Genomic DNA, 18,379 nt, shown 5'->3' on the forward strand with positions numbered 1-18,379 from the left:
TAGTCTCCAAAAAAATAAATATAGAAATTTAAAACAAAAACTGCAAGTGTCTGCGCTTCTTTTCTAAACAAGTTCGTTACGCTTACTTATTAAATAAAAATTCGAGTAAAGGAAATTAGCGTATTTAAAAATTGTTGTCGGCACAAAAAAATAAAATAATTAACTAAATTGAAGCATTAAATAAAGTATATATGTACTTAACCTATCACAATCTGCATTTGCTGCCATAACAAAATTGCTTTTCGAAGGTTTTACAATTTTTTGTTTTTGCTGTTAAAACTGGTTTCGGATTTGAAATTAGCTGGGGCTTATTGCATGTGACTAATCTTTTAAATTTTGCATATACGCATACATACTTATAATGCATTTTATATGAATACGCATGCTAATACTCACTCTATACTATTTTATACCCTGCTATTAGTATATTTATAAATAGATAAATAAAGGATAAATCCCATACTTTTTTTGCTTTTTTGTTGCCTTAATAATTTATAAAGTATTTCAGTGTGTATATTGTAAAAATATTATGAAACTGTTACAACATTAATTATTTACTTCCTGTGGCATGGCCATTCAATGGAATATCCGCAGGAATTGACAGCAGTTCTTTAAGGCTTGCAATGCAATGCTTGGAACCGTCACGCGCCTCGCTCGAATACTAAGTGGAGCAATAAAATATACTTTTAAAAACGGAAACGGCAAAATCACTTACACACACTCACCATTGTAAAGTTCAGAAAGCCGTGTGGTAGGCCCTTCAATATCTCCAATGTCACTGGGCGACCCAATTTCTTAAGTTTACGCGCAAACATGACGCAATCATCGAGACAGGGATCCATATCTAGCGTCTACCAAGTGGAGAGAAATGACGGTGGTAATTTGTTTGTGTTTTCATATAAACATAACCTAAAATTTTTATAATTGTACGCAAAAAACTAACCAAAATCTTTGTGTTTGGCAGCTGCTTAAGCCACTCATCGCTTGCCCAATAGGGCGATAGGAATGGATCTTTTGGCACTTGAAAGGCAAACTCTAAGCTGGGGCTACGCGCTATCAACGCATCCATGTTGCGCAAATCTTTTATGCGCTCGCTATGCGTCGAATCGCCGCGTATCTCACTCGATTTGGTGTAACGATCGAAGGTCGTTGTAAGCGCATTGAAGGCGTTATTGAAACGCCCATGTATGGTTTCGAAGGCGATCACTTCTTTGCCGGTATCAATGATGATATTCTCTTCGGATGCTGTGCGCGCTATTGTTGACGCGATACAATTCGTATATGTTGTGCCGTTTGTCACCTTACAGCCATTGACTTTTTGCTCCGTGGCCTCTTGTGTATTTGTGTCGATGAGATATTGGTCCAAAAAGCGATCAATGTACTGTTCTGAGTCCGAGTCTTTTTGCGCTTCGGCGGTTAATTGTATGGGGTAGTGCACGATTGGCTGAGAGTCGTCTTCGAAGGAAACACAAAGACTGTTGTCCTCTTCGGCGGATGGCAAATCGGTACGTTCAACTGTCTGGCTGTGATAGGATGCGCTCGCAAAAGTATCACTGCTCTCTTCCGTCTCACCATCTGCCTCCATGGCATTCATGTCCAATGCAGTGCCATCTTTTAACTAAGTAAAATATATTTTTTAATAAATATTTAAAAGTAAAATTCTACGCCAACTCACCATTTGCTCCCACTTCGAATTCTCCGCAACCGATGATATCGGGCTCTTCGCTGCCGATGTACGCCTGCTGGACGCCGCACTGTACGCCTTTTCCATTTGTAAAGTGAAATGCCGTTCTTGTGACGGTGTTGCGTTGCGTATATCAGACATTTCGGACACATGTTTTGCATTCGCCTCCATCTGCTGACGTTCGGGTGAGGCATAAGCGCGCAAGCAACGCATCATAAAACCGAAAGGCAACAACGGATCCATGAGGCACAAAAGACGCGCCGGACTCGGCACGAAACTAATTAAGGTCGGGCAATAGGCCAAAAAGAGGCCGTCCGGTATACGTACACCCTGTTCAATGCACTTTAGCGCCACACCAATGCAAAGATTTGCACCCGCCGAATCGCCGGCAAGCACAATGCGCTCAGCGGTCGTGCCTAAATGCTCGGCATTGCGCAACATCCAGCAGTAAGCGTAAAATACCTCCTCGAGTGCGCGTGGAAAGGGCGCCTCGGGTGCGAGACTGTAATCCACAGAGATAATCGGCACGTCGAGGGCCGCAGCCCAATCGCGTAGATAGAGCTCGTGTGATTTCGATGACTGCGCCACAAAACCGCCACCATGACAATGGAACAGTACGCTACGGCTGCGTGCTGGTAGGCGACGCCAACTACGTGCAAATATTCCCTCACCGATCATGCCCTCCCGACGCGTATAACTCAACAAGCGCACGCGTATTGAGTTGCCGGGCCCGATGTGTGCAGTTGGTAAAGGTATATCGATCAGTTCGGCATTGTCATTTTGATTTACATCGGTCGCAGTGTGTAGCTTTTGTGACTTTGTAACACTGCAAAGGAAAATTGGTTTTCGATATGATAAAAATTGCTTTACAATTAAAAAAAAAAGAAAAGAACTTACCGCGGTAACTGCAAGCGCTCTGGCGGTATTTCAATCACACGATTCACTTTCACCGAACTGCCGACAATGGTCGGTATGGTATGCATCATCTCCGATTCGGCAAGAAACCAAAAGGCTTTACAAAAGTCGATTTTAGCATTCTGTGAAATATTCACAATGCGGCGCGCGCATTGCTCTGGATTCAAAAAATACTTGCTGCCTGTCCAGAGGCCACGTGTCGTCTTGGTTATTTTACCCTCGCTTTGAGCGTAGAACACTTCGGAGAAGCTCGCCATACCAATTGAAATGAAACGCAACACACCGCGTATAGAATTATCATATTGAAACCCAAGGCAACGACCATAAAAGGCATACTGATTGATCGTATCGCCCAGTTCGAATAATTCCTCAGCCGAATGATGTCCATTGGCGAACAAGTCACCCGAATCGCATGACCAATCGTGCATGATAAGTAAATAATGCAGGCAGGTGCACAACGATGAGAGCAGCTGCGAGCATGACTCCACCTCCTTCATGTAGTATTTCTTACGAAAAAACATTGTGGCACGCGTTGCATGGAGATTCTTGCATATATTCTGTCCATATGTGATAGATGCATTCGTTACAGCTATAAAGCTGCGATAACCATTACCCGGCGTATGCTCGTCAAAGTCGTATTTGTGAGCGAAAGCGGCTATCTGTAGCACCAGCTTGTTCGCCAAACGTATAAAATCCTGCCAGGCGACAAACGCGCCATACAGACGCTGTCCCTTCTCCGAAGGATCTTCTCTGAAGTGGTTGGCATGTTCAATGCACTGCTCAAGCAATTGTGCGTATAAAGGCTGCAAAGCGGGCGCTGCAGCATCCTCAGGCTCAGCAGTTAACGACTCCGCCATCGGTTGATCGTCAAGTTGCGATGTTCGCAATTCAGCAGACGAGATTGTTGAGGCGGCTGACGAGCAGGGCAGCGATTTGGGCGAGGGCGGTGGCGATGGTGGCGTTGTGAACATATTATTGCCGTTAGGTAGCTGCTCATCTATGACTGAACTAAGCTTGTCAGCTTGCGTTTTTCCACTGTCGCTAACAATCATTTCAGCGCCCAATGTGACCCCAGCTGACGGCTCATTACACTCCATATTTTTATGTATACCTTGACCGTGTGAAGGGAGCTGCATAAAGATATAATATGCATGTGAATTGAAACATATTATTATTGCTTAATACTTGTTATATATTAGCATGTACAGAATACTGAAGCAATTAGCATTGCACCTGCTATTCATATATGCATACATACATACATACATACATACATATTTGTTGTTTATTTTAAGTGCTTGTTTTTCTACGCTTAGTTCATTGGCTTAAAAGTGACTTAGTTATGCATGAATAACGCTACTGTGCAAAGTTCAGTTAAAACTATTACTTTTTATGCGAAATATAAACATTACACAGTTTGCGTAACGGATATAACGATACATGCATACGTATGTACTATTAAGGTTCAGTCATAAAATTGAGCAAACCAACAGCTAACGCTGAAGCAAAAAACTCAGACGTTGTAATATTCAACAGAAATTTACGTTTTTCAAGGTTTTAGCACAATATTGTTAATTATTTTTTCATAAAAGTAATAAATATGCGCACTTTCAGTTACAAAAAAAAAGTTACTACGTCTACGTAAAACTTGCATACACACATACATATATAAACAATATAAAACAAATAAATATATATTTTTATTAGTATAAAATATATTTTTTTATATTAGTATAAATATATATTTTTATTAGTACAAATTATAAAAACAATTATTTTGGGCAGCGCTGCGTATGAGTGACATGTATACAACGTATGGCATATGGCCATACAATTATTATGGCGGAAATATTAACGGAAATAGGGTACTTTAGAGTTTAGTCTAATTTGAAACTGTATATCGACTACAAACTTATAACACGGTATTTGTTTGTAATATGTTAAGCATTATTTCACATTTTTATACGCCGAAGGGGTTTCAAGAATCTGCGCCTTTGTCGGAACTGCCGATATCGACTCTCTATAGCATATGAAGAGCATTCTAGCTCACTGTAACCATTAAAAATTCCATTCAAACAAAATAAAATACAAAATCATATTCTTTATATTCAAGTACGGTTTATATATTTCCTACCTAAGTCAACAGCCACTTCATTAGCGGCAGATTATAAATACTTTTTAATTTTTTATTGTTTATGAAAGCTGTTTTAGAGAGGTTATCAATTGCTGCGTGGGAACAAAGCTACCGCGTCTACTGATAAGCGGACAATAAAAAGCAAAAAATAATGCTAAGCGTGCCCAGCTGCAAATTTATAAAAGCAATTCGCTAAGCCAAAAGCAATAAAACACATGCAAGCTAAAATTGTTTACATTTATAATTTTATTTTTCTACAAAAACACTCAAATCTTGATCTACACGTAAAACCAAGGAAAATTTTTGTTTCATAGTGTTGAATATAATATTATCTTGTCTTATCTGTTTTATTCACCTGCTTATCCGCTCTGCTTCTATCACCTCTCTCCTAAGTATCACCAACAACTCCGTGTTTTTATTGCGTTCTTTTATTTTTGTCACTTCGCTTAATTCCAAAGCGGACGGTGCAATGGTGGTGACCGCTGATGACATCAAAAATTAAACAAAATGAATAAAAACGAGTATAAGAATTGACTTACAAATACATATTGGAAATCTCCAAAAAAAAAAATTGAAAGAAAACACGCATATAGCGCATTAAACTTTCACTTTTTTGTCGAATTTTCTACTGATAGAAGACAAGTTAAATTGAATACCAGAAAATGTATGTATATGGCAACTGAAAAGCTGGAAAAGCGTTTGGAAACGCCCCCCTGCAGAACACAAGCTGGCACTGGTTTTCGCAGCAAGCGAAGTTACTTAGTCACGGAATATTTACATTTCTTATTTATATTTGCTTTTCATGTTGATACATACATAGTTAATGCTCACGTCACACTCCGTCGGTTGATCAAAGTTCAACCAAACAGTTGTACATATTTTTCTTCTCGCAATATTTTGTAATCTTTTCTCCACTCAATAGTCTGCAATTTATCATAAACTTTTAGAGTTCACTTAAAATTTTTACTATGAAATAATTTTGTGTGTGAGAAGTAGAACCACTGCGAAAATTAAAGTAATATCTTCCGCCTGGCTATTAAATTGCTGCACAAACCAATTGATGAACCAAAGTTACTTGACTTTTACGTTGTTTTGTTTTTGTTTTTTGTTGTAGAATTGAAAATTAGTAGACTGAGGTAATCGAGGAAAACGTCAACAAACAAGTTTTGCTGACAGCTGTTTGGGAATTTTGTAAATCAGACAATGCTACCAGATGTGCTGAATACAATAAACAGAAAATAAAGTGAATATTTCCCATTCATTTTACTTTTTTAATTGGGGTAATTTATAAATTTAATATTTATCATTTTGTGTAACAGCTTCACTGAATGCATTAAATACTTTTTAAATAGTTTTAATATATATCTAATATATATATTGCCTTTTTATCAAAAGCAAAATTTAATTTTAAATTTTGTATTTTTTATTTACAATATATGAAAATAAACGTTTTACATAGTAATATGTATAACACTAGCTATTTTACTTCTTATTCTTTTTTGTAAAACGGGGACCACCAAAGTTCTTGCCTTTATTGAACTTATTTTTGCCAGCTTTGTTGGCAATTTTCACACCGCTGGTTTTCTTCTTTTTCGCTATTTGACTGAGCTTCTTATGGCGATTGGCTTCCGATCTAAAAAAATTAAAAAAATAATAATTAATAAAATAATAAAAAATATTGTTAATAAAAAATTTTAATAAAAAAAAAATTAATTATTAATAAAAAAATGTAATAAAAAGAATTTTAAATATATGAAACATTTTTCGTAATATGCTACCTCAGACGCAACGCTCCGCTTCGGCTGACATCTGTCAAGTCGTTCGTGAATGCTGACTGGCTACGACGTTTTGTCGGTTTCAGTTTATTGTAGTCGCTTACATATTTCCGGCCTTGCTCATCAGAAACTGCGCTTAGTTTACCAGGACGTTTCTTCAGCTTTGACATCTTAGCGCGTACCAAAGACGCCTTTTCTATCTCCTTTATAACTCGCTCCTTTGCCAATTGCTCTGGTGACTTTTTCTTCGGTTCTTCCTTCTTTTTCTTCTTCTTAGCGTTGAGCTCTTTTACTGGCGGCCCATCTTCGCCTTCGCCACCATATTCAGTGCGCTTGCGTTTGCCTCCGCCTTTCTTTTCATTGGCACTATCCTTTTGATTCTCTTCGGGGGTAATAGCCAGACGTGCCTTTTCATCTTCACGCTGCTTGCGGGTTTGGAACCACGCGCGTTGCTCGGACTGGGTGCCTTGCAATTTACGTTCCGTTTTTGAAAGCTGCTGCTCCATCTTGGCCAGTTGACGCTCTGCTTGCTCTTCGTCCAAAATGTGTTCTGTAAATATGATTTAAGTAATAATGAATGTGTGGAAGAAAATAGTTAGATATCTTACGTATTTCCGGTTCGAGAGCGATTAGTTTCTTGCGATATTTTTCAATAATTTCTGGTGGTATAATACGATTCTTCACCGAGTTCTCAGCATTCTTAATAATGTCTTTAACGATTTTACGCTCTTTCTCACCAGCCAATGACACCGAAATACCTGCGCGCCCTGCACGAGCAGTACGACCGACTCGATGTATATAGTGCTCGGTTGTAATAGGCATGACAAAGTTAATGACGGTTTTTACGCCCACAATATCCAGACCACGAGCTGCCACATCCGTCGCTATAAGTACGTCTATTTGTTCTTCTTTGAATTTCTTTAACGACTCGAGACGCTGTTGTTGCGTGAGGTTACCATGCAGTTCGCCAGCACGTACGCCTAGTAAGCCTAGTAAAATGTGAAGGCGATGAGCTTGCTTTTTCGTTTGGACAAATACCATGCAATGATCGTGGAATGTACGACAAATCAAACTGGACAGTATAGGTTCACGATCACCCTCTTTATCTTCACGGATACGAATGAATTCTTGTCTTAGATTGAAGGCAACTTGTTGATTATTATTGACGAACACTTTAACTGGCTTACTGAGCGACACAGCAGCTAAGTCTTTGACTTGTTCACTCATTGTGGCCGAGAACAACATAGTCTGCCGTGTCTTGGCGCACGAATTTATAATTTCTTTCATCTGTTCGGCGAAATATTCATCTAACATACGATCTGCTTCGTCCAAAATGAGCACCTTTGAATCAAAGAGCCAAATCATTATTATTCACACAATTTCAGATCATTGAAAAATATAATAATTTTAAGAAATCAGGTTACGCTTCCTACGAAGTATAACTAAAAAGTTCTACAAATACAGAAAGAAGCTGCTTCAGAGCGCAAGGATATAATTCATCATCTAAGTAGTAAAGGCATTGTTCCGAAAAAACGAAACTACTTACCTCAATAGAATCCAAGCTAAAACTAGGCGTATTCTTAATATGATCGATGAGACGACCCGGTGTTGCTATAACAATATCAGGGTTCTGTCGCAAAACCAGTTCTTGTGCTTTTACATCTAAACCACCAATAGCCAAACCAACATCAATTGTTGTAAATTGACACAATTGTTTCGTCACTTGATACACTTGTGCGCCCAACTCACGGGTCGGCACCAACACAAGTACGCGCGTAATTGTTTTGTTATTCATTGGTCGGTATAAAAGACGTTCCAAAGTTGGTAGCATGTAAGCCGCTGTTTTACCGGTACCGGTGGCAGCGCAACCGCAAATATCGCGACCCAGTAATGCAATAGGTATTGTCGAAGACTGTATGGGAGTTGGATATATATAACCCAATACACCGATGGCACGCATTAGCGGACGTGACAGATTCATTTGATAGAACGATGTAATGGACTCGTTGCTTTCGATAGCTTCATCAAACTGCATTTTTTCACCTTCCTCCTCTTCCTCGTCTGAGTTATCATCAGATTTCTTCTTCTTTTTCTTAGACAATTTCTTCTCACGTAGTCGTAGATTGTCGTGCTTCAGTTCGTCATCGGAGAGCGGGATCTAAAATTATTAAAGATAGATCAACTTTCCTACACATATTGTATTGCCCAGTAACATACCTCATCATCGTCGCCACTGTTGTCTCCTACTGTGAGCTTGCCATCAGATTCACGTTTTTTCAGACGTTCGGCAATTTTGTCATCGGTCTTGGTTCGAGCCTTCCGTTTTACATATTTCATGAGATCATCCCAGGTATCTTGATTGTACTCCTTCACAGAGGATACAAATTGAAAACCTTTTTCAAACTCGGCAACTTTCTTGTGACGTACTTTTGTGGGTTGATACTAAAGAACAAAACATATTTGAAAGTTAATCAACTGCGCAGCATGCACTATTTTTTGTACCGCTTACCTCCACTTCAGCGTCGGAGTCTTCTGAGAAATTTTCAACCTCTGCATCATCTTCAATTGTTGCTATCAAGTCTAGATTTTTCGTGGCACCCATTTCTGCCAACTAAATACAAATTTTCCAACAAATTCTTTCAAAATTAAAGTTTTATTTTATTTTACAAGCTTTGTACAACCTTCTGCACCCAACGAAACACACGTGTGAGACAGCTGTTTGTTTTTATATCAAAACAGCACTGAACATTCGCCACATTATCAACATAAGTACACTGAACGCACGGTTACCGCAACATGTGCGCTGCAACTGACGGATTTCATTCTGCCTACTGCCTGCTATTGTGGAGAAAAAAATGTGTTAAAGTGTTCATTCTCAATTTTAATCAAGTGATAATAAAAAATATAAAGGATTTTAACAGGATAAATGTAAATACACAAGTATGGCGGAAATATTGCATAAAACTAAAAGCACCAACACTTTTCGGGTAAGTATTTGCCAACTATGCACCAGCACTTCATACTAAATACATGGCTCTTGCTTTTAGTATAAATCCTTTGCGGACCGTGTTAATGAGATTGATATACGACGTTTGGCTTTGTACCGTATTGGTCATGAAAACGAAGAACTGCCCGAGGAAGAAAATGAAACATGTTTTCACCAAACGCTGAAGAAATGGATAGTGCTAAACTTAACAGATGAGTTCGGTCAATTCAGCCGCAGATGTCTGAAGGTGGTAACATTGCCACAACTGGTGCACAAAAAAGACTTTGTGATAGATCTCTTGTTAGAGCGTCTTTCGACGGCCACGACTCTATCGCTGCAGCCATTATTGGAATTATTATACGTGTTAGCGCGCGATTTGCGTGAGGATTTCTACCCATACTTTCAACGCGTGCTCGATCGACTCATTTGTCTGCTGAATACCCAAGACGCAGAGCAATTGGAATGGACATTGGTTTGTTTGGCTTACTTATTCAAAGCACTGAAACCATACTTGAAGAAAAACATCGGGGTGGTGTTCCATGCCATTTTGCCACTACTAGATGAACAACGCTACGAAGAGCATGTAACCAATTTTGCCGTGGAGTGTTTCTCCTTTATAGCACGCGATGTGCGTGATTATCGCAAATTTCTCGATTTCGTGTTGGACACAGTAGCACGCGAACAGGTGGACAGCATAGCAGGTTGTGGTCGTTTACTCTTTGAAATAGTGCGTGGTGTCAAAGGACAATTCCATTCGGTAGCGAGCGATTTTCTTCAATTTATATTTGAATGCCTAGTTGACGAACAGCGGGCCAAATCGCAGGACAAACTACAATTGCTTTGTGAAATTGTTAAGCAGTCTGTTCAAGAGCTACTCAACTTTTTGTCGCCTCAAAGCATGCCACTCTACTGGAACAAACTCTGCAATGTAACCCAAAACATGATGTTAGCTGGTGTAGGAGCTGCGGAACGATTGGTATATATTCTGCCGTTATACATACTCGCAGCCGAGCACCGCAATGGCAAACATCTGTGCGAATTAGATGTGGTGGTACCAACCATAATCAAGATGTTGGACTACTGCGGACAAGAAAAAGCAAAAGGGAAAGCAGAAGCAGCGCTACGTTTGCTGGTGGAATTAGTTAGCAAGGTTTTACTGGCAAATAATGCCCACTTGACACAATTAGATACCAGTCGTTTAATGAAGAAAGCGTTGAGCGTGCAACAACGCGATATTTATGCGCAATTTGTGTTACTTGTTGGTGCGCATACGCAGTTCGAACTCTTAGTGCTACCTTCTGTCGTTGCGAACTTTGAGGACAAGTTTGATGAGCCCGCATGTGAGCTATTGGCACGCGTTGTCCTGCATAAGCGCTCACTGGCAGGCCATGCATTTGCGCTGGAGTCATGGCAGCCTTATATTTTACACATAAAACAACAAAACACGCTTGAAAATTTGAAAGAAAAAATAAAGACACTTGCATTTAATGAAAATGTATTGGAGGAAGAAAGTAATGTTTTGCGGGAGCAAGTTTTATTGTTAATTTTAGTACCGCATATTGCGGGGTTGGAAAAGGAGGCACTTGAGCCAAAGCTAAACACAATTTTGAACCATATTTTAGATAGCTTAAATGCTAATAATAATTTAGCACAGAAATTGACATTATACTCACTGGTGCTCGAGACACACATAAATCTTAAATTTAAATGTGTGCCGAGTTTTGTACAACGCTCCATAGAAACACTGCTACCCCATGCAACAACTAACTTACAAGCTTTGGGCGCGCTGGACCAACTTCTAAGCGCAACGCCCAAATTTACCGAGGAAGATATTCAACGAATATCGGAACTTTTAGTGCCCCTGCTCAGTTCGCATGCGCATGATGTGCGCCTGCTCGCTGCGCACTGCCTACAAACGCTGCATCGGCAAACAAAGCTGGCGCATCCCTATAAAATATTCTATGCCGCCGAGTGCATCGTACCAAACGTGCATAATTATCGTGAGCAATTGCTGCAACTGCAGCAACTCGAGACGGCCGGCGAGCTTTATCGCGCCATCGACAAACAAGAGCCTCAGCGCGATATTTATAAGCGGCACATACTGCGCTTTCTGCTCGGCATGTTGTACCACAACTTTAAGTTTGTCTGGGAGCCGGTACTGAAACTAATAGAATCATATGCGCAAGCAATGAGCGTCGCAGACTTTTGGGCCATTTATCACCAACTATTGCAGCAAACAGCTGACAGTATAGACTACACTGTAACTGTCGCGCAGGATACCACCGCCGCCGCGGTAGAAAATGTGCCTTGCTGGCGCAGCGCGTTCTTAAATGAGTTACTACCCGCGGTGCAACTGCCTAAACAAACGCAACAACAGTTGCTAAATTATCGCAACCTGTTGTGGCTGCGTCTGCCACAATTTGGGCAAATGGCGCAACAAAAAAATCGCGATCTTGTCGGTCTCTTTCTGCAATTCGTCAATGAAGAATACCGCGCGCGCTTGGAAAGGCGCGAACTGACTTGGGATCTAACGCAGCTCGCGGCCGGCCAAGCGCAGGCTCAACTTGCAGAGGCAGAGACTTTGGACAGCGATGCGGAGGACGATGATGACGACAAGCAAACAGGTAAGCTACTTGATTTTTGGTCAAAATTGTCTTAATATATAACATTTCATCTCTTTTACCGCAGAACGCTCGCGCAAAACTGGACGCCGCGGCAAACAGCGCAAGGAGCAACAAGGTTTCATCGCCAAAAGCATACTGCAAACGCTACAAAGCAAACTTGGCGTATTTGCCGCGCAAACGAATCCGCGTTCCCTTTATCGCGAACCTGAATTGTATGCGCTCTACATGGACCTGTTGGCTGGTCCGAATGCGCAGTTACAACGCGCCGCGCTCGACTGCATACTGAGGTACAAATCGAAATCGTTGCTACCACACAAGGAACACCTATACGCATTGGTGGATGAGGGGAAATTCAAAGAGGAACTAGTCAACTTCAAATTAGACGAAGCCGTTAGCGTGGAACAGCGGCCAGAGCTCATGAAAATACTGCTACGCATATTGTATGGCAAAATGATCACCAAAGGCACACAGCGCGCGCTGAGCGCACAAGCGCGCAAATCACTCATTCTCCGTTTCCTGGGACAGTGCACCACCGAAGAGATTTTGTGGTTCTTGGAAATGGCTTTCGGCAAGTATGCCAAATACACCGAAGCCGCTTTGCCGCTGGAACAGATACCAGCGCTAGTGTTGGCCGATTTCGATATACGCGCCGCGTGGTCGCCGAAGAAGCTGCAAAGCATAGTAAATCTGCTGGAGCTTATACGCAAAGAGTTCGGCGGTCTGATGAAGCGTGACTTCCACATTTATATGCTGAAACTGCTGACATTCGTGGGATGTGCTTGCAATGCCATTCTGCTGTTGCCTGCCGCGCAGCTGGCGCTAATACATCCGAAGATGAGTGTGGTCTACAAAAATGTACGAAACGCCGCTTTGCTGAGTTTGGTGAATTTCTTCGCGCACATCGACGAATTCGAGTTTGAGGCCGCGCAGGTTCGCTCCTTAACCGAAGTTTATGTTTGGCCGGTCATCGAAAAGTTGCCGCAAGATGCCATTCACACACCGACACCTTTGTTGCGTCTACTCTTGCAGTGGGGTGAGAAGCCGCAGCACTTCAACTTTTTAGCACAACGACGCGCGGATCTTGTAGACACGCAGGAGACACCGATTATCTTCCATTATGTGGTAGCGCTGCTGTTGAATGAAAAAGCGAAGCCCGCGGTACGACGTCCCATTATGGCGTTGGTCGAGCGTTTGTTGGATCCCAAATCGAAAGTGGAACAAGTGGAAGTTAGCGGTCTACATATTGTAAAACCTTACATTCCGGAACTCCTGAAACGCCTGCGCATGAACTTTAGCACGCGCGCCGCCAAGCAAGCAATCGACAAACGCGACCTCAACATACTGTCGTTACTCACCGCACATGTGGAGGACGCAGCGACGTGTGATAGCTTATTGCAGCTTTTACTGCCAATACTCATCGCAAAGTCTCAGCGCAACGCCAGTGAAGAAGTAGTCACACAAGTCATAACGACGCTGGCAAATCTCATCAAGCAGCTCGACGCACCCGAGACATATCTACGGAAACTCGCACCGCTTTTCGAGCAGACGCAAGAGGTGAACGCGCGTAAATTGTTGTGCCAGCTAGTCGCGGACATTGCGCGCAAGCGCCATAAGCAGGCTACCCAAAGCAATGACGAAGCGCTCATTGCGCAGGCGACGCGTTTACAACGCACCGCGCGCCTCACTAGCATGCTGAACGCCTGGGACAAACGCTGGGTGGAGCAACCCGATTACGACAAGCGCTTGGATGCGCTTAAAGAAATAGCGCAGCTCTTGGACGTTGAACATAATGGCGTTGATATAGAGCTTGGCGTGCTCGTGGTCTACAACTGCGTTTACTTTATTAAATATGACAAAGATATGGGCTTGCGCGACAATGCCAGCGAACACTTGCGTTTGCTGTTGCCGCGCCTCGCTCAACGCTACGCCGCCACTGCTGATGATAAACCCAATGTGGACTATTTAGTGGGCGACGTTGCCATAAATTTGCTCAGGCGCTTATTGCGCGACAACAACGACAATGTGCGCTACGAAGGCATACGCTTATTGGGCGAATTGGCGCGTCAAGCGCCTACAACGCATGCGGTCTTGCAAGACTTGGCGCCGCTGGGCGATCAGCAAGATGCCGAGGTGGATTTCTTTGAGAATCTTACGCATTTACAGAGCCATCGCCATGGACGCGCGCTGCTTAAATTCTGCTCTTACGCGCAGACGTTGACGCAACGCCCCTGCACGCGCACGCTGACAGAGTTTGTGTTGCCGCTGGCCACGCGCTATCTGCTGCAGGAGAAGCACGCGGGTAAACACACGCTCATAGACGCCGCTATTGAGACGGTGGGCGTGGTATGTCAACTGCTGCCCTGGCAGCAGTATCACGCGCTGCTGCGCTATTACCTCACCAAGTTGCGCAGCTCACAGGAGCATCAACGTCAATGCGTGCGCATTGTGGTGCGCATACTCGATGCGTTCCACTTTGATTTGACACAAGCGCAAGCCGATGCGCAAGCACTGCAACAGCTGCGCGCTAAGTTGAGCAGTGAGGAAGTGACTGAAGCAGAAGAGAAACCGGAAACCGCCGCGAAAAAGGAAGTAGTAACAGCAGAGAATGACTCAATAGTGGCGGAAGACGTCGATGAAAAGGAAATTGAAGCCGATGTTGAAGACGAGGACACCGCGCTCGCTGCAGAACTGGCTGCCGCGGACATGGACGCTACAGCAGCGCAGGAAGACGCCGCACCCGCTACGTGCGTACTCAACGGCGCGCTGGTGCTGCCTGCCGGCGCTGCCAAACGCGTTATGCTCACCATCACCAGCATACTCATACCGACCCTCAATCGCGCAATCACAGAGCAGAGCTCATACGACAACAAGCACAAAGTGAATCGTAAGCGTTTCAGCGCGGAGCGCGAAGAGGAGGAAATACTGCGTGTGCCAATCGCGCTGGCGCTTGTCAAACTGATGCAAAAATTACCCAAGGAGCTAATGGAGGCGAGCTTACCGGGGGTTTTCATGAAAGTTTGCACCTTTTTGCGCTCGCCACTCAAGTCGGTGCGCATGCTAACGCGCGACATACTGAAGAAGATTATGCTCGCGCTTGGCGCCAGCTACCTGGCGCTGCTTATGGACCACTTGCAGTCGCTCTTGACGCGCGGCTTTCAGGTGCACGTGCTTGCCGTCACCGTGCACGGTGTCTTGGATGCGCTGCGTGAGCAATTGCAGCCAAGCGATATTGAAAACTGTCTGCACAACTTGCTCGACGTGGCGCTGAATGATATTTTCGGTGAAATCACCGCCGAAAAGGAAAACGAAAAGATTGCCGCGCATACGCCCGAAGCTAAACCGAGCGCCAAAAGCTACCTGGTGCTACACATAGTGGCGCGCAATATACAAGACAATTGTCTCCTCGATTTGCTCATGCCGTTCAAGGAGCATCTCACGCGTTCGCACTCGCGTAAAGTGACCTTGAAAATACAGGATTGCTTTGCGAAGATAGTAACCGGTTTGGTGGAGAATGCGCACATTTCGCGCGAGAGCTTGCTCATCTTCATTTACGGCATCGTTTCGGAGAGCATCACTGATCTGCTGCCGGGCATACAGAAGCGCGCGCTTAGCGAACAGGAGAAGGAGCGTATGCGACGCGCGCGTCCCGACTGCTTCATCATACAACCGGCGCCACGCACACGTTCCGGCGCGGTCAATAAACGCGTGCAATCGAACGCGCAAGCCAATGCGCACATACTTATCGAATTCGGTTTGGAGCTATTGCAGATCGTTTTGAAACGCAAAAAACTGGTGGAGGTGGACTATCAGCCTTTCTTGAATCCCTTACTGCCGCTGCTACGCGATGCGCTGAAAAGTACACACGTGCGCGTGGTGACATTTGCACTGAAATGCTTTGGCGCCATTTGGAACGACGCTTATGAGCTGCCGGCGCTGCAACAGCAATACCTTAGCGATGTCGTGGAGCGCATGTTCGAGATATTGAAGAACATATCCACCTTTGGTGCTATCAAGCAGGATGAGAATCTTCAATTGGTTAAATCGTGCTACAAAGCCATCGTAGCATTGCTGCGCAAATGCGGCGATTACGAGCTAACGCCCGAGCAACTGCAACAGCTCGTGCTGTATGTCGAGCAAAACCTGTACGAAGGTGAACATCAGGCGCTCTCCTTTTCGCTGCTCAAAGCGCTCATTGCGCGACGCGTTGAGGCCGAGTCGTTCCATCAGATAATGAAACGCATCGGCGATATGTCCATCCAGTCACAGTCGGACTTTGTGCGCGACGAGGCGCGCAATATACTGATCACCTACATCATGGAATATCCACTGAAGAAGCGCGTCGATCAGATTGTAAAATTCTTTACGGTACAACTACGCTATTCGTTGCCGTCGGGTCGGCAATCGGTCATACAATTCCTGCATGCTTTAATCAAGAAGTTCCCGCTGAAGATACTTTCCAAACGTGCGGAATTCCTTTACATCTCGCTGGGACCACGTTTGGTCAACGACGAGGATCCGAGTTGCCGCAAGGCGATCGCCGACTGCATCGAGTTGCTGATTACACGTTTGGAGAAAGTCGATCGTCAGCGTTTATTCGACATGACGCTGCTGTTCTTCGAAGCCGGCAATAAGCCATCGGTGGCAGAAATGGCTGCGTCGCTTTGCTCGCGTTTTCTGAACGCGGAGAAGCAATCCTTCGCGCCCCGGCTAAAACTCGTGTTGCCCACAATTGTAGCGCGTCTCACCATGAATAATCCCAGCGCGCCCGGTAGATTTGTACGCGCGCCGACGGCGCTGGGCTTTGACGTGGATGAGGAAAAGCTCAAGAAGCGCAGAAAATACAATGTAAGCTTTTAACTTCTTAAGTGGTATCGATAATAATTTATATTGTGTTCCTACAGAAAGTTAAAGGCCAAAACAGCAAACAAGTCGAGGAAATCGTACTCACTGAGGAGGAAGTAGCCAAAACGGCTGAGGAGCATCAACGCGCCATCGACCACGAAATCATACAAATACAATATTGTCTGCTGAAGATGTTGGACTACTGCGGCGTGGAGCTGCTCAGCGGCAACAATGCCGAATTGAGTCACGTGATCGACGAACTGGCTTATGAATCACAGAAACTGCTGGCGCATGAGCACGCCTGGGTGCGCTGCAATGCGGCCAAAATTATCGCACTCATTTTGAGCAACTACGACTATGCGCGTGTCGGCGCACAGCTGTCAAGGGCTCAACAGCGCGCAGACTACGCAAGCGCCAATGGTGTGGACGCTAATGCAGCGAAATTCGATTTCATTTATGCCAATCCCGTTTACGATATTAAGTCGTTGGTGTTGGACTTGTGCGCCCAAGTGGTGCCCGGCGACACGCAACAGAATATGATTGATGAAATAGTCAAGATCTTCCTGTTCATAGGCAATATGCTGCGCGATGTGCCTTTTAGTGTTAAGCAAGAGAAGCAGGAAGACGACGCAGCTGAGGAAAAGGAGAACACAGCGGTGGAGCAGAAGCAGGAGCATACAACGGGTACGAAAATTAATTTGTACTGGCTGGTACGCAATATACGCTTCCTGATTAACAGGGAAGTGGCTAAGGCGCCACATTCTACCGTCGTGGTAAGTAAAAGCCGTAGCCAAATTAAGCAAACATAACCTTCATTTTTTGTCAAACTATTAATTTTTTGTCTTTGTAGCGATCAGCACTTTTCACGCTAATCGAGGGACTCATCACGTTGCTCAATGTGGAAGCAGTGGAAAGGCTGGCGCCACCGCTGCTAGGTGCACTGGTACGTGAGATGTCTGAGGAGGACCAAAATGTCGACAGTGACTTGCGGCAATTGGCGCTACGTGTTGGTAGTCGTTTGCGCAAGCGCATTGGCTCCGATCTGTACGATAAGTTGCGCACGCGCACGCAAACTTCATTAATGCGTCGGCGTGCCGAACGCAAGAAAGTGCTGGCGCAGGAGAAGATAAACGATCCGTTGCGTGCCGCAAAGAGGCAAGCTGCAACTCAGGAACGCAAAAAGTCGGCAAAGCGCTTGAAGGCGGATGTGATGCGCGGCAAGGCAGCAGACACGAAGCAAAAGCTAAAGAAACGCAAGCGCAAAGCGGATGAAGAGCTCTTCTAATTTTTAGTTAATACTAAATAACTATAAATATTATAAATACATACGTGTAATTGAAAAGTTGTATAAGGAAATTTACAAAGAAATACAGTTTTATTATTTAAAGAAATGTTATTTTTTATTATTTTAAAAAATTT

The 18,379-nt window shown here is 43.8% G+C and overlaps 3 protein-coding genes across 6 annotated transcripts; 1 reads left to right on the forward strand and 2 right to left on the reverse strand.

Moving 5' to 3' along the window:
- Nucleotides 1–488: 488 nt before the first annotated feature.
- Nucleotides 489–5,922, reverse strand: LOC108972500 (hormone-sensitive lipase). 4 transcript variants are annotated; one of them, XM_018939121.1, is made up of 7 exons: nucleotides 5,565–5,922; nucleotides 5,089–5,215; nucleotides 2,582–3,729; nucleotides 1,676–2,510; nucleotides 944–1,618; nucleotides 726–851; nucleotides 489–661 (listed from the first exon to the last, which is right to left on the reverse strand). In XM_018939121.1, the coding sequence occupies exons 3-7, from the start codon at nucleotides 3,694–3,696 to the stop codon at nucleotides 551–553; spliced, it is 2,862 nt and encodes a 953-aa protein (XP_018794666.1). In that variant the 5' UTR covers nucleotides 3,697–3,729; nucleotides 5,089–5,215; nucleotides 5,565–5,922; the 3' UTR covers nucleotides 489–550. The 4 variants fall into 4 exon arrangements, with proteins under 4 accessions (XP_018794666.1, XP_018794663.1, XP_018794664.1 ...); XM_018939118.1 differs by having other exon boundaries at nucleotides 5,550–5,922; XM_018939119.1 differs by having other exon boundaries at nucleotides 5,390–5,922.
- A 211-nt stretch (nucleotides 5,923–6,133) lies between these two features.
- LOC108972513 (probable ATP-dependent RNA helicase DDX27) lies at nucleotides 6,134–9,276 on the reverse strand. The gene is made up of 7 exons (XM_018939134.1): nucleotides 9,190–9,276; nucleotides 9,018–9,119; nucleotides 8,726–8,950; nucleotides 8,055–8,666; nucleotides 7,117–7,849; nucleotides 6,512–7,058; nucleotides 6,134–6,366 (listed from the first exon to the last, which is right to left on the reverse strand). Exons 2-7 carry the CDS (start codon nucleotides 9,108–9,110, stop codon nucleotides 6,216–6,218), a joined length of 2,361 nt encoding a protein of 786 aa, XP_018794679.1. The 5' UTR covers nucleotides 9,111–9,119; nucleotides 9,190–9,276; the 3' UTR covers nucleotides 6,134–6,215.
- Nucleotides 9,277–9,330: 54 nt separating this feature from the next.
- On the forward strand, nucleotides 9,331–18,343 carry LOC108972511 (small subunit processome component 20 homolog). The gene is made up of 5 exons (XM_018939133.1): nucleotides 9,331–9,495; nucleotides 9,556–12,118; nucleotides 12,183–16,963; nucleotides 17,020–17,733; nucleotides 17,811–18,343. The coding sequence occupies exons 1-5, from the start codon at nucleotides 9,451–9,453 to the stop codon at nucleotides 18,243–18,245; spliced, it is 8,538 nt and encodes a 2,845-aa protein (XP_018794678.1). The 5' UTR covers nucleotides 9,331–9,450; the 3' UTR covers nucleotides 18,246–18,343.
- Nucleotides 18,344–18,379: the final 36 nt, after the last annotated feature.

This window comes from Bactrocera latifrons, unplaced genomic scaffold (genome assembly GCF_001853355.1).
Source record: "Bactrocera latifrons isolate USDA-ARS-PBARC rearing strain unplaced genomic scaffold, ASM185335v1 scaffold_40, whole genome shotgun sequence".
NCBI classification, from domain to species: Eukaryota; Metazoa; Arthropoda; class Insecta; order Diptera; family Tephritidae; genus Bactrocera; species Bactrocera latifrons.

What these genes read in the sequence shown, in the direction of transcription:
- LOC108972500 (XM_018939121.1), bottom strand. Translation starts at nt 3,696, where the DNA reads ATGGAGTGTAATGAGCCGTCAGCTGGGGTCACATTGGGCGCTGAAATG. An exon ending in ATTCGAAGTGGGAGCAAATG is followed by an intron (nt 1,619 to 1,675) that starts GTGAGTTGGCGT and finishes TATTTTACTTAG; the next exon opens with TTAAAAGATGGCACTGCATT. An exon ending in GCTTTCTGAACTTTACAATG is followed by an intron (nt 662 to 725) that starts GTGAGTGTGTGT and finishes TGCTCCACTTAG; the next exon opens with TATTCGAGCGAGGCGCGTGA.
- LOC108972511 (XM_018939133.1), top strand. Translation starts at nt 9,451, where the DNA reads ATGGCGGAAATATTGCATAAAACTAAAAGCACCAACACTTTTCGG. An exon ending in AGAAGCGCAGAAAATACAAT is followed by an intron (nt 16,964 to 17,019) that starts GTAAGCTTTTAA and finishes GTGTTCCTACAG; the next exon opens with AAAGTTAAAGGCCAAAACAG. An exon ending in CGCCACATTCTACCGTCGTG is followed by an intron (nt 17,734 to 17,810) that starts GTAAGTAAAAGC and finishes TTGTCTTTGTAG; the next exon opens with CGATCAGCACTTTTCACGCT.
- LOC108972513 (XM_018939134.1), bottom strand. Translation starts at nt 9,110, where the DNA reads ATGGGTGCCACGAAAAATCTAGACTTGATAGCAACAATTGAAGATGAT. An exon ending in ACAGTGGCGACGATGATGAG is followed by an intron (nt 8,667 to 8,725) that starts GTATGTTACTGG and finishes TAATAATTTTAG; the next exon opens with ATCCCGCTCTCCGATGACGA. An exon ending in TTAGCTTGGATTCTATTGAG is followed by an intron (nt 7,850 to 8,054) that starts GTAAGTAGTTTC and finishes TTTGATTCAAAG; the next exon opens with GTGCTCATTTTGGACGAAGC.